The sequence below is a fragment of the Typha angustifolia genome, chromosome 11, assembly GCF_048772165.1.
Source record: "Typha angustifolia cultivar Huaian chromosome 11, ASM4877216v1, whole genome shotgun sequence".
Lineage (NCBI taxonomy): Eukaryota > Viridiplantae > Streptophyta > Magnoliopsida > Poales > Typhaceae > Typha > Typha angustifolia.
The window spans coordinates 5865149-5889433 of NC_133249.1; the positions used below are offsets into that span (position 1 = coordinate 5865149).

The 24285-nt window shown below is 35.7% G+C and overlaps 2 protein-coding genes across 4 annotated transcripts; both read right to left on the minus strand.

Annotated features, from left to right (window-relative positions):
* Positions 1–981: 981 nt before the first annotated feature.
* LOC140769740 (uncharacterized) lies at positions 982–15022 on the minus strand. 3 transcript variants are annotated; one of them, XM_073110596.1, is made up of 4 exons: positions 14697–15022; positions 13877–13978; positions 1616–5051; positions 982–1510 (listed from the first exon to the last, which is right to left on the minus strand). In XM_073110596.1, exon 3 carries the CDS (start codon positions 4846–4848, stop codon positions 1645–1647), a length of 3204 nt encoding a protein of 1067 aa, XP_072966697.1. In that variant the 5' UTR covers positions 4849–5051; positions 13877–13978; positions 14697–15022; the 3' UTR covers positions 982–1510; positions 1616–1644. The 3 variants fall into 3 exon arrangements, with proteins under 3 accessions (XP_072966697.1, XP_072966696.1, XP_072966695.1); XM_073110595.1 differs by having other exon boundaries at positions 982–5051; positions 13921–13978; XM_073110594.1 differs by having other exon boundaries at positions 982–5051.
* Positions 15023–20313: 5291 nt separating this feature from the next.
* On the minus strand, positions 20314–23569 carry LOC140770331 (acyl carrier protein 1, chloroplastic-like). The gene is made up of 4 exons (XM_073111481.1): positions 23360–23569; positions 22543–22641; positions 21405–21527; positions 20314–20623 (listed from the first exon to the last, which is right to left on the minus strand). The coding sequence occupies exons 1-4, from the start codon at positions 23417–23419 to the stop codon at positions 20495–20497; spliced, it is 411 nt and encodes a 136-aa protein (XP_072967582.1). The 5' UTR covers positions 23420–23569; the 3' UTR covers positions 20314–20494.
* Positions 23570–24285: the final 716 nt, after the last annotated feature.

Below are 24285 nucleotides of genomic sequence, written 5' to 3' on the forward strand. Positions count from 1 at the left end.
TGTGAAGAGTTCTCTCAAAAAGAAATAAATAAATAAGTTAAGTGTTAAACAATCAAAAGGCATGTTTAATAATGTAATTTGCTCAAAGATGATATGCAATATGTATGACTGCAAAGAATAGAGCATTCAGCTTACCAGGTCTGTGACTACCAGCATAGATTGGTAACTTAGTCTGTGACTACCAGCACTAGCATCAGTATCAGCATCAGCTTCAGAAGATCTGCTCTACGGAGCTACAATACCAACTACACAGCACAAGCACACTGAATTCCAAACGAGAATCCCAAGGGGGCAAGATGGAACGCAGACGTTAACATAGAAATTAAACGAAAGCACCAGGTAAAGGTTTTGACCAATCTAATCCTCCAACTTATTTATTATTTTACGTGTCTATTATACTTCAAAACTTAAATTATGTATATTTAAAAACTGCTAATCCAATCAGCAACTAGCAACTTTCAAATATCCGTCACTAACTCTATCCAACAACTTATATAAAAGTTTTAATTTAACAAAAAATTTAAGTGTGATAAATAAATTTTTATATAAGTAGTTAATCCGGTCAGCAATTTATATTTAAAAATTACTGAACCAGAAAATAATTTATATAAAATTTTCTCCCTAAATTTTAACATATCTTTTAGAAAATCTAAAATTTTCATATAAATTGTTAACCAAACAGATCAACTATTTTCAAACACACTTAGTCTCGTTTTTAAGTTTTAAAATAAATTACATTTATAAAAAGAATTAGGAGGACAAGCCTGAAACAAGATTGAAGCAATCAAGGATGAACAGATAAAATCATGGAAAACCACATCAAGCAAACCAAAATTAAGTGCAAAGGGGCAAACCTGGAGTCCCAATTAGAAGGCATTAAAGAAGCATAAAGGAACATAATCACAGCGATGAGCAATGCAACTGGAGACTCGTAACGAGAGCTAAACAGATGAACAGGTAAAAGTACCACAGGAGGCAGTGTTTACTTGAAATAGAGAACCCATACTACAAAATGAGGATGAATTACAGAGTACATCTTTACTTGATTACTGTGCTATGAGAAATATTTAGGCTTCACAGAGACAGAATTTAGGGCGGAGAATACCTTGTTTATGATAAAGCAATCAGCCTCCCTGAAATTCACTTACATGTGAATGCCAACTTTAGCTCAATTCAAGAAATTCCTAGAAATGAACTAAAAAGAAAACTTGACATGTTAGGTCGTTGCAGCTGCAGGAATGTTGATCAGTAAAGTGACAACAGAAGCCCAGGAAAGAACTACAAGCTGGCAAAAACATGTTGATCACCTGGTTGGTGAGCCCTCCCTGCTAGTACCTTCTAGATGCCTCCAAAAACTAGAGTACGACAAGCTTTTGATGCTACAATCCACATAGACCTAGTGGAAATGAGTTGTGAGCTTCTAAAGCAAAATCTAGGGCACAGATGGCCTTCCATATACAACCTGATATGATACAAGCATCGATCCCAAGGTCAGGATTTTAAGGAAATCCTGCATACAGTTTGAATAAGAACTCACTCCAGTCAAGAGCTCTCCATGGGCTTACTTGGCACAAAAGCCTCAGGAGTTTTCACAGAGTTTGTGAAAAAAGCAAACCTGTTAAGCTCACATGGACATGAAGCTTCTCACTGGAAATCTGAGAATAATAAAGCCTCCGGCACAGATGCAGGATCAAGTTCCCAATAGCCTCGAAGCTTGCCATCTCTTTCATTTGTCAGCCGAAATGCAGGAATTTGATGAGAGAATCTCATGTACTCGTCTTCAGGTAGCTCCATTGTTTTTGTAGCTTTTCTGTTTTTATCCAGCATAAATACAGTGCTGTAACCATCCACCTTAGATAGCAATGACACTTTCATGCCACCACCAGTATGCTGACATATCTCCACCACATCATACTCACAGTTTCGTACATCCAAAAGGGTCCATCCTGCTCTCCAGTTCCTGTAGATAGCCCAAATTTCACCAATGCTAGGAAGGATTTGGTAACGATGCTTCCCACCAGTTTGTCTGGTCTGAACTAGATGAGAGAAGGCATCGGTAGAATTATATGTCAAGCCCCAATTAGCAACTTTGAAATCTCCACATACAAGAGGCAGTTCTCCTTCCAACCATATGCGTTCCTCTTCTCTCTGAGGGCAAGCCTCAAGCCATCTAGTATCCACTTTATGACGTTCAAATTCAACCTTCTTTATCAAGATATAATACTTAGGAAACTTATCTATATCACTATATAGCGCCCAAATCTGACCCTCTTGGACCTTATCAAATGACCTCCCATCTTCAAAGTTGTGGAATTCTGAATAAGGATACTCATAAAAACTGCAGGTTGAAGATTCTGGCTGAGAATTATCGCATCTATTAGCATCACGGACATTGTTTCCCCATGCACCCATATCATCTTCCACATTATTATCTACATTATTTCCTACATTCTGCTGATTCTCTGTCGCCACTTGCTGACTTGTATTTATGTGATCACGTTCATTCTTGCTAACCTCTGTCTTCCACTGGGAAGAAAGATCCTGGCAGCTCACATTTGCTGTCTCCTTCACTGTAGTGGTTTGAGATCTCCCTCTGTTAGCTGCGCTTTCATGAGATGAACCATAGCATTCAGTGCCCAATTTTCCAGCTTTCATACTGTTAAGAGTGACAGAAAAAGAAGTCCCTTCATAGTTAATAGGAAGAGCTGCAGGATCAAGTTCAAAAGCACCTGAAGGGATATGTTCTCTTTCAGTTCCAGTCATCTTATAACAAGGAACAAAGTGTGAAAACCTAAGAATTTCATTGGATGGAATTGCATATGGGGGTGTGTCCTTTGCTTGCATGAACAAACTTACAAAACCCTTTATCTTAAGTAGTGGAATGACGCTAATCCCAGTACTCACTGTGAAATCAGAAAGGACTTCTACAAGTTCATATTCGTAGATTCTATGATTTTGTGCATCTGAGCACCATCCAATATCCCAACCCTTATAGAGAGCCCAAACATCACCCTTTCTAGGATATATATCATATGTATTTCTTTTTCTGCCTTTTTCCGAAGGTATAATATGAGAAAACATCAGCCGGCTTTGAGTAGTTTCTGCTTTTCCAAGTTTAAACTTTCCACAAGCAACAGGCAACTCCTCATCGGACCATGTCATTTCAGCTTCATTTGTGGGATCATGCTCTAGCCAAGTAAAGCGTACCTTAAAGTGTCGAGCATCAACATGCCTAATCCGAGCGTAGAATCTAGGCATACCATCAAGGTTATCATAGAGTGCCCAGATCTGATCAGCTGCAAATTGATTGACATCCCTGAATTTCTCAAAGTCAAAAAATTCTGGATCAGGATAGGAAAATGAGACCGAATCAGGATCAGAAAGGTCAGGTACAGCTCCATGATTTTCCTCGTTCTCACCAATTTCCTCTTTGCCTTTATATATCTTATCTTTTCCCACTTCACTTCCATTTGGTACTTCCTCTCCAAATGGAACACTTCCCTTCTGCTTCATGTAAACATTGTTAGAAATGTTTATCCTGTTGGCTCCTGCATTGACGCCCACAGAATCACCATCAGACAATGCTTGGTCAGTCTGATCAGCATGGCAAGAAGATCCAGCCTTCTTTAACTTTTTACTACGAGGGGGGTTCAAAAAGTCGTCATCATTGTCGTCCCCCTCATCATCAGTTTCATCTTCATTATAAGTAACATTCTGCTTCTGCCTGCTAGATCTTCGGGGATACCGGTTGGAAGTTTGCCTACAACATTGCACTTCGGGCTCATCTTCTTCAACAACTAGATCTTCACTATCACTTGTCTCCGAATCACTAGAATCTTCTACTACCTTTCTGCCCCTCTTTTGTCTTGCATTTGATGATGAAGGTTTGGCAGGATTTGCTGTCGAAGTTTTAATTTCATGATCTCTCCTGTTCATTTCTGCAAGCTTTACTTTTTCAAACTTCACCTCATCACCTGCCCCATCATCAGCCTCCTTACTACCTTCATCCTTGTTGATAGGTCCATCTGCATGATGACAATTGATCCCTGGCTTTCCGCCCACATTTCCCTGAAACCCTGTATTAGCAACAGGATTTCCAAATTGCCATTGCTGGCTAGTAACATGAGCTTGCTGACCTGGATACTGTTGCAGTGGAATGTCAGAACCCTTACATCCAAACCCCGAGTTTGCTGCAGAAGGCACAGCTTGTGTATTCAAGTCATATGCAATAAAAGGTTTCAAACAGTTCTGACAGCGGAGAGCTTTCTTTAAGATACTACGGAAGTACTGGTATCTCATGCCACAGAAAGGACAAATGGTCCAGAATGTCTGAGATCCTGCTGGCTGCTGCTGATTCAAGCCATTAAAGTTTGCAGTGTTAGCATTGTTTCTAACAGATGAAGTTTTCTTTGACTGATAAGAAGGCTGTTTAGTAAGAGCAGTTCTGATGTTTCCGTTTCTTTTAATGTCATAAACTGAACGTTTTGCTCGATCAGACAGCATCATATGTGCTTCTCCAATTAACTTAAAGGCAGCTTCAGCACCAGAAAATTTGTTTTTATCAGGATGGAGGCAAAGAGCGAGCTTGCGGTATTGCTTCTTTATCAATGACTCATCTGCTGTCGCCTCAACTTGAAGAATTCCGTACCAATCTATCTCTCCATAGACCTTAACTCCAGCTGAGCAATGCACTTCACAAACAGTTAACATCTGAGAGATATTTTCAAGGTCTGGGAATAGCCTTTGAGCCTTGAGAGCTACCTTTCGTGCACCAACAAAATCTCTGTCTTGCATCTTTCTCTCAGCAATTTCCTTAGCTCTTACGGCCTCTTCTTTGTTGCACTCCATTATACTATAAGAATAATGACTCCGAACACCTTCATGTGAAATGCCTCAACAAGAGAAAGTTGCTATTCATCCTTACTTTTAAGTACAGACCATTCTCAGAAAAAGACTGAAGACCATATTTAATCCCTTTACCAATATATTTTGTACCAAATGCTTAACTGCAGCCAATTAGGAATACCAGGATATGAAGTAATCAGTGTGACCTGCAAAAAACATGTAGCATATCAACCCATCTCCACATAGTACATGAAATATGCTGTTAACTCCACAATCCAAACAGAAAAGCAACCAAGGGCAGTGTAACAAATGTATGCACATTTGTCTATGAAGCACGAATATGGCTATGGGATACGGGTACAATATGGATACGGGGATACAACAAATTCTCAAAAAACAGGATATGACAATAAATAAATTATATTAAAATATATAAAATTAATGTATCAAAATGAGAATAGTAGTAATCATTGCATTCAATATAAGCAATTCATAGGCTTATATATGTGGTAAAAATAAAACAGAGAAATTCTAAGTTCTAACACTATACTAATCTAACAGTTAGTATTACTATAAGCATTATAACATTCTAATTTAACAAATTAATTAGTTTTTCTTCTCTGAAAATAAACAGGAAAGTTCTACTGACCATTCCACAACAAATTTAACATACAGGAGAAGAAAAATCCAGAGAAGAAAATTTGCGCAATTTCAGAGAACAAGGGAAAAAAAACTGAGAAATAAAAGAGAAGAAAAACTGAAGAACGAAACTGAAAACAGAAATTGAGAAGGGGAAGCGGAAGAAATCATATGAAGAAAATTCAGAGAAGAATTTGAGAAAAAACTGAGAAGAATTGATAGAGAAAATGAGAGACAATTAAAGGCAGAAGAAAATACCAGAGTGAGAGTGAGAGGAAGATCATCGCTAGAGAACGGTGTCGTCGTCGACTAGTTCGATGAGAGAGGGGGAGAATGGTGTCGTCGTTGACTAGTTCATCAAGAGGGGGAGAACGGCATTGTCATCGACTCATTCATCAAGAGAGAGGGGGAGAACAGCGTGGGCTAGGGCACGAACCATTTGAAAAAGGGGGAGAATGAAAGAGGGTTGGGGAGAGTAAGTTAAAGGATTTATAAAATCACACACACTTGATTACCCAATTACCCCAATATGTATCCCTAACGGATCCCCAATGTATCCACCCCGTATCTGAAAATAAAAACTAATTATTTTTAATTTCCGAATACACCAGAAATGTATTAGATATGGATACTTCCCCCATTGGGGTTATCCGTGCTTTTCAGACTATTGTACTGTGTAGTAGAACTACCAAAGATATGATAAACTAAACTACTAATTACTGACTTCATATGAAAAGCCAGAATCATGAATCTGCCCAACCTTTTTAGGATGAAGCAAAGACTCTAAAGTTAAGAAGAATTAATATTCTTTTGTTAAATTCTCTTTTCATTTTATCTTCTACAAAAATGCACTATCCTAAAAAAAGAAAATTTAAGAAAGTGCCAGTAAATAAAAGATATCTTTCTTTAATTGACAGAAAACTCGATGGATGATGAGTTTCTTGCGATATAAAAGAATTGCTAGGCTAATTATATTCCTAAGTTATTTGATATCCAGAACATCCCCACAGTAATAACACAGATAAGGGAAAAATTACAGAGTTAAAAACAGGCACCCAACTTCATAAGTTATATTGTAAATTAAAGTTACCCTCATGTACTTTAAACCAAGGCTTGAAAAATTGTGATCATGATTGGGATCGGCCTTTCAAAAAAACGATATATATCGGTTAGATCAGTCATATCGATCGCCTTAATCGAATCAGACTTTTTAATTACGTAAAATTCATATTTTAAAAAACGTAGAGAAACTTCTTAAAATTCAGAAAAATTATAAAATAAAGAAAGAATAACTATGGTACAGTGAAAACTAAAAAAAAAATTAGAAAGAGAGCAAGTGGAAGAAAATCAAACAAAAAAAAAAATCATAGTGCAGTGAAGAAGAAGAAAAAAGGAGAGAGTGAAAAAATAAAAAAAACTGAGAAAAAAATAAAATTAAAAAATTATATACTGGAGTTTGTCGGAGTTTGCCAAAATTCGTCGAAGCTAGATTTCTTCATAAGAGAAACAATGTCTATATAGTAAGGAGAGAAAAAGAGAAAAAATAGTAAAAGAGGGAGAGCGAGAAAAAATAACAAAGACAAAGAGGGTTCCGATCGGGGCCTGGATTATGATCAGTTTTGACGGATCCGGTGAACCATGCTTTAAACTTAGCACTTAATCGTCTATGGTCCACACTAAGTTGCAATAATTTGTCAATCATTAATGAAGATGTGAGAATACTTAGTTACCCCCAAACAAAAGTATAGTCTGATTTAAGGATGATAGATGTAGTCTAGTCATTTAACTTGCTTATAATGGAAAATATTAGCGTCAATGAACCAGATTAATTTTAGCATTTGTTCCATTAATTTCAGATAGAAAATCCAAAAGTAGTAACTTGGTTTGGCCATGGAGGAGTTAAGAGTTTAAATTGTGGTGGAGGTTGGTAACCATTTAGGGGTAAACTATAATTTGCCCTAAATTATAGTTAACATCCAAATATCTGGTCAAAAGAAAATTAAAAAATAGTACAGATGCATGGTTTGAAAAATCAGCCGAAACTGATCCATTTCGCCAAAACTAGTAAATAAACTATTTTTGTCTTACCACAATGAGCCTTGCAGTATCAGCTCCATTTCGATTGAAACAGAACAGGTATTTTTCACTTTACACTCAACCTTATGGTTTTGTAAAATAAGAGTTCTAAGCCATATAGTCAAAGTAAATAGACGAGTAAGATGATAGATTGGGCTTTAAGTTTGAAACCAGCCCAATGACTTCCACTCTTGGTAGTATCAGCATTGACTACTTAACTTTAATATCTTTCCATTACCAGTCAGCATTGATTCTCCCTAGTCTTAAATGGCTTCTATAAAGTAAAATTGAATCAAAAGGAATTGATATTTACAGAATAGTTTTCAGTGTTTATAGAGCAACTGAAATCTTCTTTCTATCTAAAGAACAACTTAAATCTTATTTTTCTATAGTGACTCTTTTACCCCTCAATAACTCATTTAGGAAGAGGAAACAACAGATCATTTTCCACTCAATTACTAGTTTGCAATTAACTACTGCTCCTCATCTGTTAGACCTTAATCTCCTAAGCCAAACCATTTCTCCACTATTCTTGACCACCCCCTTGTTGGTATTTTATTCCACTACCTCATCAAATCCACAGAGTATAATATTGTTGTCGCCAAGACGCCAAGTCCCTCAATGCAACAAGCAGCTTCTAATCCTCCTTTATCAATCACCATCCCCATTCTAGCAAGGACCTCCCAATAGGGAGGTGCTATATCCCTATCCTTATTTGTCAACCTTCTCACATTACGTTTGAGTTTTTTGAGATCCTTAAAATCATTGTCCATTGATCTAAAAACAAAGCTTGAAAAGAGGCTCAACTAACTTTAAAAACAGAATATTCCATTTGTAAAAAAATACTTCAACCAAGCCTATGGGTTTCGGACCATTTCTCTGCTCTTGTTGACAAGTGCAAAGAGTTCTTTCATTGACCAATACAGAGTCTTCTTTTAAGGAAGCAAGGGAGAAGTGGAGGTAAAGGGGTGGCAATGAAAGAGAAGAGGAATAACAAAAGAGATCAATCAGATTGGGGCTTTGGGGCATAATATTGTAATAATGATAAGGCTCAAGGGCAAAAGATTCGACGTGCAAATAAAAAATTTGAGCTCTGCTCTGCAAATAACAAAAATGACCCTGTAAATATCAATTCCCCGAATCTTATTCCCTTATAAATGGCATTTATATCTGTTTTGGTAACATGAGCAACTTATAAAAAGTGATACTCCTCATTAGTGGCAAGATGCCAAGATCTACTCTTTAGCATCAATTTTTTCACCCTATTAATGGGGGTATGTGAATATTTTGTGTAGGGCAACATTAATTTCTCCAAGCATCACTTGAAATACATTCTGTAACATGAGCAATATAGCTTCAATTTACTTGAAACTATGGTAACAATAGTAATTACTCTAATTAGTGGCAATAAAGTTGGTAATCTCAGCATTAGTTTCTCTTAATTACTTATAAATGGAAGTAAACTAATTAAATTTGATACTTTTCCGGTCTTTCTTTTACAATTTTTATGCTATCCTTCAAAATTTTCCAAATCTTTCTTTAACTTTTTATTTTTTTTAAATGACCTAAACCTAAAAAACTGAAACTCCAACATTTTTCGTCCAATCTAGGACTGAAACTTGAGCTGAAACTGATATTCCGAAGATGTACATACGTCTCAGGGTTGTTAAAATTTAAAAATCTTAAATGTAGCATTTTATACTAACACTGAAACAACATCAATACTTCCACATTGGTAATCTAGAGCACATCTCTGATTTTTAACAGAGAATCTTAATTATCACGGTATTTGACACTGATTAGATTCTATCTCACCTCAAGTGATAGGCCCCTGTCAAAGACCTAGAAGTAGCCTACAAGATTACTCCATTAAAAGGTGTCCTGGATGAAAACTTGACTACTGGATTTCAATACACAGTTGACTTCTCTTCATTAAATTTGTCACCCAAAAGTGAAATTCTAGTTCTCCAAAATTAGAATTACAACTACGCAAACTTGTGGAGAATGAATGTCACGCAATCTAGTAATGAAAAACATAAATAACGAAATAGTGATAGACTGCCTAAAAAGTCCACCGGTAAGCTGGACTAGATGTAGTATAGGGAAAGGATAAATCTTCAGCATCTAGTGATATAGAAGTTATTTGATTCAACTTATATAACATTATAAAGATCAGTTGATAAAATATCATGTCAGGCCATCTGAAAGAAACTTAATGCAATTAAAGGTGCTAATAAATACTAGATAACATATGATCAAATAAAATATTACATTTCGGCAACGCAAAGAATTGAAGTATTAAACAACCATAAGGCCCTCTATTAAAAAATTTTAAGCAAGACATAACCTAATGCAGCTTGAACTTAACTAAAACCAACAAATCTAGATGTTCTTGCTGCAGGATAAGGCCAAACAAGCAGAGAACAGATTACTAGACTAAGATCAGCCAAAAACAGGAAAAAGGTAGTTCTAAGCTTTAGAGGAAATGCAAAACTGTGGGAAAAGTATCGTAGGATCCAATCCAATGAGAAAGGTTATATTTAGCCTTAAACTTTGCTTTCATCTTCAACTTCAGGCACCAGAACTATTCTTTTCATTGCAAGAATTCCTCAGGAGTCAGGACAGCAGCAAATACTTGGAAATGGAGGGGAGAACTCGAATAGAGGATAAGAAACCCACAAGGATCAAATGAAGTTTGTGAGAGAAGATAATGAAGGAAACCACCAAGTTTGTGGGAGGGAGTAGCGTAAACATAAAAGAGTAGGGAAGAGATGCAGAAGTCGAGCACAGAAATTTATATAGAGAGTGATACTTGACAACCTCAGTTTAAAGTTTAAACTTTAAACTTTATAAAGAGGAGAGGGTGGCTACGGGTTGAGGAGTTTAGGGTCTATTTTAAAGAGACCAAGAGAATTTAGGAAGGCAAGGGTTTGGGAAGTGTCTAAACTCCAAAGCAAAGTTACGAATATCGAGATCGAGATTAGCCACCCAAAAAAGGATATATATCAGCTATATCAATTTGTCACATCGGCTATTTTGGTATTAGACTATTATTTAATTACGTAAAAAAGATATAAAATATAAATAACTCACTCTAAAAACTAAAAATATGCAATCTAAAACCAATCTTAGGTTTATGGGACAAAACTCTCCTTTTTGTTAACATCAACTCATGGAAGAAGAGATGTTTAGTCTTAAAGTGCATGACTCTTTAGTTCCTTTTTACACAAAAAAATAATGAAAATAGTTCTACTTTCTCAATCTCTCCCTCACTTCTCACACAAAATCTACTTTTCTCCCACTCTCATTCTCCTTGCCTCTGCCACATCTCACTTATCTCTCACACTCCAAAAAAAAAGAAAAGAAAATCTATCTATTCCCCTCTCGCACTCTCCCACTTGCTCTCTCTTTCTCTCTCTCTCCACACACACACACAATGCCTCTCCCATTTCCTCCTTTCACCCTCTCTTTCTCTCTATTGATGCAGTAGAGAAGAAGAGCAAAGGGAGAGAGGCACAGATAGAGATAGAGACGCATGGGACGTCACTGGAGAGAGGAGAAATGAGAAAAAAAAAACCGAAAAGAAAGAAAAAGGACTTAGCCAAGATCGTCTGAGTGCAGTGTAGCCAGATCCATCCGAGGAGTTCAATGGATGTCTACTTCAATAGATATGCATCCAAGAACTTCGTCAAGGTGGAATATGGATAGAGAGAGAGAGAGGTATGTAGGATTGTTTTGGACACAAGATTGGATGCATTTCACTAACCAATAAAGGGTGGTTTCAGCCGATCCAACTGAAATAGGTCTGATACGAATCAAAATCAGTTGATCTAGCTGATACCCCACTGAAACCAGTCAAAACTAGAAATCTTGATCCAAAAGCTTTTTAGGAAATCCAAGCTAAGAAGAAGCCTAAGGGTTTTCTTGGGGAGGCCAAGAGACTTTTGTAAAAGCTTCATGTAGCCGACAAACCTAACCTTGCCCGAATTAACTTCCTAACCTAATAATAGATCCAATTCCTAGGAAAATGGTGCAACAGAAGACAAAAGGACATCCCCTCACATATTAGGCCATCACAACAATTGTCCTAGCACAAACAAGTCCAATGGAAATTGATGATCGCATCATCCTTTGACAGCATCAAAGAAAAGAAACATTATTAGAAAGATCAAACAAGCAGAAACACTAAGGGTCTGTTCATGCATTAAATTTCCTACAAGAACCTATAGTAATCCAACTTCTTTTAGGTAATTCGAGCTGAATAGTGAACTTATCCTGTTTAGGAAATCAACCTACAATCTTGCGCAGGTCTCACATTACTCCAACACTATCATCACCAATTTGGTGTGATAGAGGTTCCCTCCCTCTCTTTCCCATCTCCCTCTCCCACCCTCCTTCCTACCACCTATGGCAGCTCAATGCACCATGACTGCTCTTGCTGATCGAGTAGGCAATAAGAGAGGACACACCTTACTCTCTTCCTCTCTTATTAATAAACAAGGCCCTTCTCACAGTATTGGAGAAATGGGAAGTATACCTCCTGCCTTTGACAGCACCAGGGAGATCCTCATGCTCTTGATCAAGGAAAAAGAGAACTGAAACTAGAGCAATCTCAAGAGTTAAAATAAGAGGGGAATGAAAGAAAAAAACAATACAAAAGAGAGATAGAGAAGGGAAGCCAATAGGACATAAAATCACATAGGTGAAGGCTCTATAGTAAAAACAATTGCAGCTTTTGTTAGAACTTAGAAGAATTGTAGGTAGTGGAGCATAAAATGGTAAAAGTACTACAAAACATCATTATGCCAAAAAATAGTCCTGATGTTAAACTCAACACATACTATAGAAAAAAAACAAGATGAATATAATTTTTAACTAATTCCATGTAAACAGTTGTAAGAAATATGGGGAAATGCTTCCTTGTATATTCAAAGTATCTACTTATCCTCCTAGACAATAAAAATCAAGAACATAGATATAAGATTGTCTTCATTACAATGATGAAGTACCTTGGATAGAAATGTTGATTTCATGTCCTTCTTAGCATGGAAATCAATTTATGCAGCTTGATGAAAATTAGTTCATATCAAGAAAACACATTCTCCAAGACTAACCAAAATAGGATGGTCAGATGAAAGGCCCTTGTAGTGTTTAAGGGTACGGGGACAGATGCCAAACCCCCTTTCGCCCTTTAAGCATTCAATAGGACTCCTTCCAACTTAAGCAGTATGAACACTGTTGTGGAGGAGGGGCCGGCAGCACAAACTCAAATTAGTGGGCTTTGCCACTCTTGGTCTAATTAGGAGGGAAGAAGTGAATCATAGGAGCTAAAGTTAGTTGGACCTTGGGGAGTACAATAGCAAGAGAGAGAAAAGAAGAGGAAAGAAGAGAAGAAAGTAGAAGGGATTATACTCCATCTTCTATTGGCATTCAACATCAGCATCAACTGCCGTAGTTGAGACTACATGATGGAATGGATCTTCTTGATTGGATACTATCTTCTACGATATTTTTTCTAGGAATTGTGGTTTGTCTTACTGAAATTCTTATACTGGGTTGTACAAGTGGTGTTCCTTAGATAAGGATTAATCTATTCAAAAGATCAGAGTTTGTATATACTTGCTCAGCGGATCCTCTATTGCCTAGAGGTTTTTTCTCCCTTTGGAAGATTTTCTACTTAAATCTTTGTGTCTTCCTATATTACTACTGTTTTATTTCTATTTTGTGGTTTAGCAAGATTTGTCCACATATGGCATGTGCGCAAGATTCTGAAGATTGGAGATAAGTTGCACACAAAAAATATAAAATTGGGGGAACTTCCTTTCGATTTTGTGTATAAGCAGCATAACCAATAACTCGACCAACAATCCAATTGAAACAAAAACAATGAAAAAAAGCCTCACAGTCAGTTAAAAAACAGTTGAACTACTTTAAAAAAGTAGACAAGATTGCCATAGGTACAACTTCTGAGAGAGAAGACTAAGAGAAACCTAACTTCGCAGGTTAACAATCAGAGAGAAAAGAACAAAATGATGAAGTAACTGACTGCCTAACTAAAAAGATGAAAATCCTAATCTGCTATGAAATGGAATCAAACAAAAGCCTAACAAACCAAATGAGCAAAGCATCAAAACTGTACAGAGCCACAAATTAAAAGTTTTCAGATTTTACCAAATTGACCTCAAATTTCTCAAAATCTTCTGCTTTTGAATTTTCAAATGACAATATTAACTGTGCATTGAGTCATATAAAATGTAAAATGCACATGCAAAAGTAAAACAACTAGAAGGAATATCCTGCCTTCAAGGAACAATACCTCTGCCAACGATTCTGTAGTATCATCTAGAACACATTTCTCACCTTGTAGAGTAAATAGTAAAGCTAAATAATGCCCAGATACAAGTCCACACTTCTGAATCTGCAAACCAAACAGAAAGTTTAAGGATCTTAATACATTTATTACTAATTGGAAAAAAAGCTTCATTTGTTAAACACTGCTAGGAATAAAGGGATTACAGAAGAATCTAAGTTACGCAAAATCTCCTCAAAGCGTGACACAAAAAGAGGCCTATAAGTACCTTCAAACACAACTTGATAAACTACAATTTTCATGACCACTGTTGGAAATTTAGAGGTGCTTAACTTCCACAACTCCCCCATGCTAACCTAGGAGGATATCACTAATCAAACAAGCCTTCTGTCAAAATGTCCTCAAAATAATATATATATATAATAATATATATATATATATATATATACATACATATAAACAAAGGAAATATCAAATTCAAATGATCATAGACGTCGTAAGGAGGACAACAAACCACACTTCCTAAGTTTAACAAAAGCAAGGAAAAACAAAGAGAAAAACATATAAGCAAGTCAGTAACAAGCAGCCAAAAGTCTTAAGAGATCAAACTAAGCAATAAAATTTCCATAATAAGAAAAATTACTTCCTAGGATTACCAAAACCATATTTTTCGAGCAAAAAAATAGAAAATTCACATGTCTTAAACAAAAATGCGTGCAAATCCAAACTATAGAGCGATATAGATGAAACCCCCAATATAATACTATAAAAAAATCCTCATAATACCATGTAAAGCTTAAAAAATAAGAGGACCCATTGTTCTTACCAACGAGAATGGAGAAGAAAACCCTAGGTTCTTCGGTAGCCAAATAAACCCTCGATGAAAAATTCTGAGACCTAATCTGCTACTACAACGGAGAGAATAAGCAGCGTTCCGGAGGAAGAGAGAGTTCCAAAAACCCTAGACAAGGGGAAGAACGATCGGACGAGGGCCTACGCCGCCGGTGCGGCCCCGCCGCCGTCGCCAGAACCCCACGGCGGAATAGGAGGAAGACAGAGCACTTGCGCTAGGAGAGTGCACTCTGTACAGAGAAGGAGAGAGAGAGATTTATGAGACGGAAGCGAGAGAGGGAAATTGGGAGGAGTGATAACAAATTTTGTGAATGTATGGGAGATAATAATAAGTTTCAGAGCCAAAAACCACCACGGAGAGAGAAAATATTCTCAAATGACAGAAATACCCTCACAATGTTGTGTCTTATAATGATATAAAAGAAATAAAAAGGGTAATTTTGTCTTTTGACCGAGCACATCGCCAGAGCAAGTAGTGAATTGGCATATGTACCCTTACAAGGGCTGTACTGGAATGGATCAAAAATATAAAATGAGGGTATGTATGTCATTTAGAGTCCATGAAAAATGTCTATTTTTTAAATGACAAACATACCCCTAAAAATAAGTGTTGATGTGACTATTAATAATTTTACTCCGTGCTTACAATTTTATAGGAATCTTTAATTTTGGCTTATAAATTAATTAAATATAATATAAAGATTTTATTATTATTATGGATAAAATCCATTATTTTATCATTAAAGCTTTACTCTAAAATACATATATTATCATCCAAATTATATCTTATATTATATATTAATTTAATTACTAATTTATTCTTCATATATATTTTTTTAGACTTTATTTGTCATAATTTCATAAAGAAAACAAAAAAAATTATATTTTTATTTATATCACATGAAAAGTAATTATTTCTACTTAGCCTAAAATATAAGTGAATATAAAAATAATTATTTTTTAAAATATAGCTTATTTTAAAAATAATAAATAAGAATATATAATCTAAAATTGCCCCTATTCCTAAAGTGAGCAAATAAAACATATTAGTTTTAATTTAAATATAAATATAAAGAGAGTGAAATGATACAAATAAATTTACAGGGATAGAACAAACATAACTTATAAAATATAATTTTTCTTTAATATAATATAATATGTTGATTGTCAAAAGAATAGTGTACCTCCTAATCTCTTACTTTAGACAAAAAAGTACTTTACTATTTTTATATTAAACTGCAAGTATTGATTGACATGACAAAATTAACTTAAATTATCTCACTTTTGTTACATAAATATATATATATTTCCATATAAAATAGCTTTATATATGATGATACATGGGAGAAGTGATTTTTAACAAGAAAAAATAAAATGGATTTCAATGTCAAAAGTTTATAGAGAAGTCAATTCTAACAAATAGTTGTGATTTATTAATGTTGATAAAAGTTAGAAATGTTTGGTGGAAGTGGATAGTTATAGCACCTAATGATAAGATATAGGTTAAACTCAGTACAAACGGTTTTCTCATGAGACCAATGGATAAGTTGAGAAAGGGGTCTCTAATGGCAAGTTGATAGTTGCAGGATCATGATGTGTCTGGTTTTATCTCATTCTTCTTGTTAAGACTTCTGCTATGTGAGAGGGTCTAATAGTCTTCAGGAATTATCATCACTTAAATGTCTATGTTGAGATTGATTCTGTAATGCTCACTAATATTTTTAAACAGAGATCATTGTCCTCTATGGACTATGGCTGAGATTTTGTCAGTCTTATGCTAACACAGAAAAGACTACAGATTATGGGTGTACATAAGTTGGGGTTGTTCCAAACCCAGTTTTGTAGTTTTTGTGCTCTGACATCAATGAAGCTTTTTTCTATTGAAAAAACTAATGATAACATACAATTATCTGCATATTACCTCGTGTTAATCTATGTCATATAATTTTTTACATTTTCGACATCATAATTTTGTTCCAAATTGCATGTTCACTGTCACAGTAGCTTAGGTAAAAGTTATTCATTTTAAAACATTTCTCCTTGAGAATGGAAAAGAGTTTTGAGAGAGCATTGCTTCAAGTCCCTCCTCTGCTTGTGATTCCCTTAGTTTTCGCTCTCTTCCTCCCAAATAGGGAGGTAGTTAGCTTAGCCCCATCGAAGCCTCTCCTCCGTCTCTTGGTATTTGGCGCCGAAATCCTAGTGGTCTCTATGGCTAAAGGATGATTAAAAACTCTCCATCCTATTTGTTTCTACGAATATTCATTTAGGTTCATCTGCTAGTATTCTTAATGGTGAAGCCACTCTAATTGCTATAATCCTATTTTTCATAGTGGAGAGATTTTCTAATTTGGTCCAGCTTATATCCATTAGAGGCCTCACAATCCAAACCAAACTATAGGTAATGGCTCTTGAGGAAAGAGTAGAAATACTTTTCTTTATGGCTTTGATGAACGTGAAGCCCTCCTCCCAACACCGCAAACTAAGGATAACCCAATTCTAATGACACAATAGGTGTGTAACAAGGATTTGGGCCTTCAAATTTAGCTCAAAAAGAAGAAAAATTCTTGAAATTCTATTAACCATTAACCAAAAATCATCCATATTTCTACAAGTCATGTATGCATTGAGCATTGAAAGGGGGGACTGCCATCAGAGGGGAGGATGATTACTTAGTTGTGGAGCTTCCAACAAGCTAACTTGGCAGTCGACAATACCTAGCACCTCAGACTTGCATGTAAACATAAAGCAACCTTCCTAATTGCCCGCCATGTCCAGGATACTTAGGCGCCCAGAAATCTATAAAAAGGTATCTGATTTTTATTATCACCACTAAATAATTTAAATGTATTTATTCCTACAAGAACATTTTGGCATTTCTCAGATTTTTCACTAAAAAGCCTCCCTCAAATTTATGGAGGCAAACCAAGTCCTAATTAATAAGATAGAGCCCTTTGTTAAGAGACCTCACTCTCCTAGAGAAATATTCTAGTAATTTTTGAAATGCAATCCAGAGTGAAATTAAGAACCCAAAAATTGGAAATGGCAAATAAAATGGCATTAACTAAAGTGAAGACCAATCTATCTAGCCAATTAATCCTTATGAGTCCATCTTAATTGTAGTAGAAAAAATTTCAGATCTAAAATAAGTAGAAGGAGAACACATTTCAACAGAGTCAAGTTTACTACATAACATGTACAAGTGCAATATGACAAGGAAAGGGTAAAATAGATATAAGACTTACCAAAGTTAATCTTTTTTATTAGTCAATTAGCATTGGTAGACTTACCATTTGAAAGAGCAAAACCCCCAGAATTCACCTAATTAATATCCTCATTTGTCAAGCATGATAGAAATGAAGAGCAAAGAATGAACAATTAAGGAGACATTGAGTCGCTTGTCTAGTCCCTCAAGAGATATACACCCCAATTCACAAGCATCATTGCCTTGGAAAATTCATTTGAAAGAGTGTGTGGAGATCCATTGATAGTAGTAGCGAAAGCTGAGTTTATCCTTCTTGCAGATATAGATGTTGAAGTCCCTTATCATCATCCATGAAATAAATGCAAGCAGTAAAAGCCAGACCAAGTGGCTGCTCAGATCCATTGGTACTAGCTTGGACTGTTGATAGTAGCTAGCACTCGCTTGTTCTCAAGATGATCACTAGATGAGTAGTATAGATTGCTTGGATGTTACAAAGATTCCACCAAAATAATCTTTCACTCAGACAACTAAATTTTCTTTCAAAGTATTGCAGACGATTTATAAAAGCCAATATGAGTTTCTAATGAAATCACCAAATTGACACAATCATGCTTGATGTATTCTAAGCATTGATACCGCACAACATCCTTATACATAACCATATACTTCGCTCTAGACCTCATTTGAGACATAGTTCTCATGGATGTCCATAGTTGTAGCAGAGGACTCCTCATTTAAGAGGATCTTTGTAACTCTTTGGACAATCTCTCAATGACTCTAGAAAATGGGATAGAGCTTGAGATGGATCATCATGTATTGGATGGAAGACAACTCACCAAAAGGGGGAGTCTTATCTCTAATTTCACCATATTTAAGCAAGATCTCAAACCCATAAATAGTTATTGTTTTTTAGGGAGGAATATTCCGTTCTAAACCATCAGATGAGAAGTAGGTGGACAAGGGTGAGACTCCTTATGAGTTTTGGTAGTGGAAGACTCAGTTGTCGAAAGTAGAGTTCTTAAATCCTTTTACTGTAGGAATTTAGACCTAGTTCATTTTACCCTTACCTTTGATATTAGTAAAACAGTTGCATCACATTTAATTTTGGTAAGAGAGTGGTTAAGTTTTTTTTACTTAGAGCCCAATACCTTTCCATGTTCTCCTAATATGACACACTATAAATCATAGCTACCTCACCATGAGCAATTGTGGTTGGCACCTATTTGGAAATATGCCCAGCTTAATCAGATCGAAGTTTAGCCTTATTGAAGCAATGGGTAGGAAAAGCAACCTTCGTCGGTGACCGGCAAAAAGAACCTCATCTTTCTCATTTCTTATGATAGGATGCGCCGCGAGATCTTTATTAGCATTTTTGGGCAATATCAACTCTTCTTCCTTATATGACATGGGTGTTACAGCTTTGATCGTCGACATTCCCACACTTGGTTAGTCACTTTGGGGGATTGTTATGGTTCCACCTTATGCCCTATCATTCCACAATTGAAGCAAACTTATAGGTAGATCCTCGTATATGACTATTTGATTGTAAATTATTTTTCTCTAGCCCTAAATCTACTGTCTTTCTCAATGGCAAATCCAAATCCACTTCAATCCACAAACAAGCAAACTAAGATTGGTTCTTAGCCATAGTTGTATCATCAACTCAATGGGCAACCAAAATATGCAGCTATTGGGATTATTGCCTCCAGCTCCTAATATTTCGATGTAAGGTATGAAAATTGAATTCGTACCTTGCAACCTAGGACAATAATCTCTTACCATCTGATTGAGTAGAGTAGTTGGCCATTTTGATGTAAGGCCTTCTATAAGAATAGAAGTCATGTCCTCCTCTCTATGAAATTGGAAGATGTAATACATATTGTCCATATCTAAGACACTAGAATAGGTCTGGATGTAGCTTTAAGAGGGAGAGAGAGCCTCCTGAACACACTGATAGTAGCACGATTGAGCAAAGAGTAAAATATGATCATTGGGAAGAATCAAATAGACTTTGTTTTCTTATTATGAACGGATATGTTTGTTCCACCACCTGAGGTGTGCAATACCTGATGCCAAGACATACATGAAAAATAATGAGCAACAATTTATTGGATCTACTATGGGCTTGTAAGTACTCTATGTCTAGGCTTTTGAGTTTTGAGTTTAAAGCATGAGGGCCAAAGTTTATGTAAGGAATTATATTATGCATATGACTGGTTTAGCTGCTCAAATTAAAAGAAAATTAAAAAATAAAACTGTAATACACAGAAGCTAATGATAAAAAAAATTCCTAAGTCTTGAAGGATAGATGCAAAAGAACTGATTCAACCTGTCTGCCAGAGCATAATGAATTCTTCTGGTTAAAGAAACAATGCATGCACCAGTTAAATGACCTAACATGTTTAAATAGCTTAAGAATCAGAGAAAATTTTCCAGTCCATTGACAGATATAAATACCCTAAGCTTACCAAAGTTTTGCAATTTGACATCAGTAACTCATGCTGAACTCATATGATTTAAGGCATAATCCATTCTAGTCTTCTTCTTTTTTCAAGTTTCTTCTAATTCACCTATGCAGACTTTTCCTCCACAAGCTTCTCAATAAGATCAGCAGCATCCTGGACTGTCGCAATGTCTTGGGCACTGCCTTCATCCACAGTGATCTCAAAGGCCTCCTCAAGACCCATGACAATTTCAACCTATAAGTTAAAAGAAGATTGAGATCAATAATATGAAGGATGCAATATTTGGTTCGAAATAAAGTAAGGCACAAGGCACAACATATAACTCAAATAAGTCATTGGCGTGCAATCCCAAAAAGAAAATAGAAAAAGAAACAGTATGGAACATTCCAAATGCAAGCCTGCATAAAACTTGATCAGTGCTAAACCAAGAGACAGCTAAGGCGACCCACTCTATAATCACCATTCAACTAATGAAATCCCAAGCACTAGGCACATGTCCCTCATTCCTAATGTTGAATTGGCATTAAGCTGGGGTGGCATAAGGATTCAAGTACTCTGCAGTCCGTCAATTATGTTGATGCCAACAACTGTATGATATATTTTCTAAACAACAGAGGCTTTTGACTTGTTTTCTAGAACAATTATTAGTTCGAATGCTTTTGGAGATCTACCCTGTTTGAAATTTCAAATCCTAGAATTCCACAGGTTGAGTTTCGTTTTCGCAAGCTCATTCCTTACAACTGATTTCAAAGTATTTGGTGGAATTTCACTCAAGTATAACCCAATCAGCTTTGAAGTTGTACTTTTGAGAGGTTATGCAAGAATTATCTCTTATTTTGAGATGAATGTTTCTCTTCCTCTCGCTCCAATTATTTGGAAGGAACTTTAAAAAAAAATCATTTTAGTCCAAACTGTAAAAATCATTTCTAACTGAACTCGAACTGATAATTTCACCACAAATATAAAACATCATTGAAACATCAGAAACAATGAAATGCCAGGTTTTCAATATTACTGTATCTAGTGAATCAGCTCCAAGTTCAGAAAACTTTGAGTGTCCAGCGACAGTTGTGTCTTCAGGGAGCGCTAACTGTTTCTTCACAATTGCACACACCTGGTCCACAGTCTCTTTTTTGGCCTGTTCAAAGACAGTGCATATTGTCATTGCTAAATCATCAAATACTAATGGAATGTAGCATAAGACATACAAACAATAATAGGGAGTGGGGACGATAAGAGTGTAACTACATTAACCGGAACTTGTATTGTAACTGCTGAAATTACAGAACCAAAATGTTTCACCAAGATAAAAACACCACATACTCTGTCTCTCATCTAAAATGGAGGCAATACTTTCTTCTTTCAGAATATGGTAGCTTGCTGGTCCTTCAACTTGCTATTTTTTTTACATAAAGATCATACAACCAAAAATGTGATGCTCAAAAGGTTGGTAGATAAAATTTATATATGCAGTCTCTACATTGATCAATTGATTACATTGATGTTAATATTACTTTTAACTGCCTCACTTTTTCTTAGGATCTTCCTTTTCTTTCCTTTCAGTTTCTATAAGAATAACCAACTGTCTCTTGACCCTCTAACACTAGTTCATAAACTTGATGGGTACATACCTAATCGGTAGCGCAAGTAGTTGGGGGTCCTACCTTACTATAGTAGAGATCACAGACTAATGGGTTCAAATCCCACCATAGGCATAAGATGTGATTTTCAGTGGAAAATTCATGTGAACGCCAAGTGCACATTGTTTGGGACTGGTATGACTCGTTTCTTTAGAGGGTTGATCCAACTATCCAACTTATGTATTAGATAGAGATAACTCCCTTTGTCTAGCCTATAATATATCTACAAGCTCATAATTATAGAAAAAGTTCAAAACCTGATGGGATCGCTAAATCCTCTTTCTACTTCACCACTCTAGATACTCTTATCTCTTGATTCGTGCTAGAGACACACATTCTCAGATATCAGTGCCCATCTGAAAGAAGGGAAATTGTTCAAGATCAAAATGATATCTACAGATCTCTACTTAGGAGAATCCAATCAAACTACTTTAACTACAGAAATGGACTGATAGAATAAGTGGAATGTGGATAAATATATAATCTAATCCATATAAGGTTTAAAGTACACACAGCACAGGAGACCCGCAATGGTTGCGTCCGGAACGATGGAAAATTCTTCCTTTGGCTGGAGAAAGAGACTAATTTCAGACCTGAGATCCCATTAAGTGCCTGCAGAACACAAAGAAGTTGCATCATGGAGAAACACTAACACAGTTGTCAAGAAAATTGCAAAAGATCAGTAAACAACAGAAAACATCGAAACAGTATTGTTCATCAGACCTACAGAAAAGGGATTTCAACTGTCATATTATCAATCAAGAATCCAAAGCTTATAACATCTGAAGGACTTAAAAACGAACAAGAATACAATGTTTCTTCTTTATACTATATAAGTCACAAAATAAAGTTTCATCAATGCATTACTTAACATGATAATTGAGTACTTCAGAATAAAAAATAGTGCAAGGAACATTTTAAGCTAGGAAAAGCTAAACTTTCTATGTTGCAGATAAACAAAATTTCACCCAAATTATCATGGGTGATCGTCATAAGAAACTAATATAAAAAACATATATGAAGCAAAAAAATATAACCAATAAGCAGCAGCTCGCGCAGAACCATTCACTTAACGTTCCAAACGACTCGATCCACCACATAAATCTCAACTCCGGAAACTTAAACCAGAACACACAGATCAACTAATCGCTTACAAATTATCTCAAAACAGGCATTTAAGCCCCAGTATATCCATCTCCAACTACGCATCACCAAACTCTACCAACTGATCGCTCAAAATCTATCCTAAACCCTAGAAAGAGCAAGAGAAGAAGGAGAGAGATCCGATCAATTCGAGGGGAGATCGGAATGAAATCGATCGAGACGATACCTGGCTCTGGTTCCGCTGCCGAATAATGATCGAGGTCGCCGATCCAGTGATGGAAGCCATGGCTCGTGAGAGATCGATTCAGATGCCACAGAAGGTTAGAAAGAGAAAGAGAGAGAGAGAGAGAGAGCACGAAGATCGTGAGGAAGAGAGAGAAGAGAGAAGAGAGAGAGAGAGAAAGCGAGAGATTTATTTGCAGTGCCCTCGGCCTCACGGGGCTTCGTTACTATCGAAACCGAACAGAAACCGAGCTATTTGGAACTAACCAAATGACTAAAGAACCCTCGTTGCGGTATAAGATATAAAAAAAAAAGATTAAATACATTTTACCACAATACTTATTTTTAAAATCAATTTAGCACCTTATATTTTAAAAAGTCTTAAATCAGTCCCTGTACTTACCATCAAAGTGTGAGACCGTAAGTTTCTCTAAGAAATTTAATCAAAAACAACAGCAATTTCGATAATTTTGTTGCGTTATATTAAAATTTGTATCTCTTACTTGATCAACACGATTTGAAGTATTTTAATTATTTTAACGTTATTTAGTTACGATTTTATTTTTGTCTTAAGAATTAATTTGAGACTTTTTAAAGTATAATAGATTAAATGATTTTGGGGTTTTTAGCCCTAAAAAGAAATATTGAGATAGCAAGAAAACGACTGACTTATTTTAGAATAAAATTTATTTATCTTAATTTTTTTTGTTAGGTATTTAGTAGAAATAAGAAAGGACGATAAAAATATATGATAAGATTATGTTTCATTTAATAAGAGATAAAAATAATTAAATTAGCCTTGTTGCCTGTTCTTGCTTTAAGGAGAGTAAATAGGCTTAAAGTTAAAAGAAATTTTAATTTTACTTTATAACTATTATATTACTGTATCATGATCATTTATAGGATTTCTAGCTAAAAAATAATATAACT

What these genes read in the sequence shown, in the direction of transcription:
- LOC140769740 (XM_073110595.1), bottom strand. Translation starts at nt 4,848, where the DNA reads ATGGAGTGCAACAAAGAAGAGGCCGTAAGAGCTAAGGAAATTGCTGAG.
- LOC140770331 (XM_073111481.1), bottom strand. Translation starts at nt 23,419, where the DNA reads ATGGCTTCCATCACTGGATCGGCGACCTCGATCATTATTCGGCAGCGG. An exon ending in GGCAGCGGAACCAGAGCCAG is followed by an intron (nt 22,642 to 23,359) that starts GTATCGTCTCGA and finishes TGTGTTCTGCAG; the next exon opens with GCACTTAATGGGATCTCAGG. An exon ending in CATTGCGGGTCTCCTGTGCT is followed by an intron (nt 21,528 to 22,542) that starts GTGTGTACTTTA and finishes GTCTTTGAACAG; the next exon opens with GCCAAAAAAGAGACTGTGGA.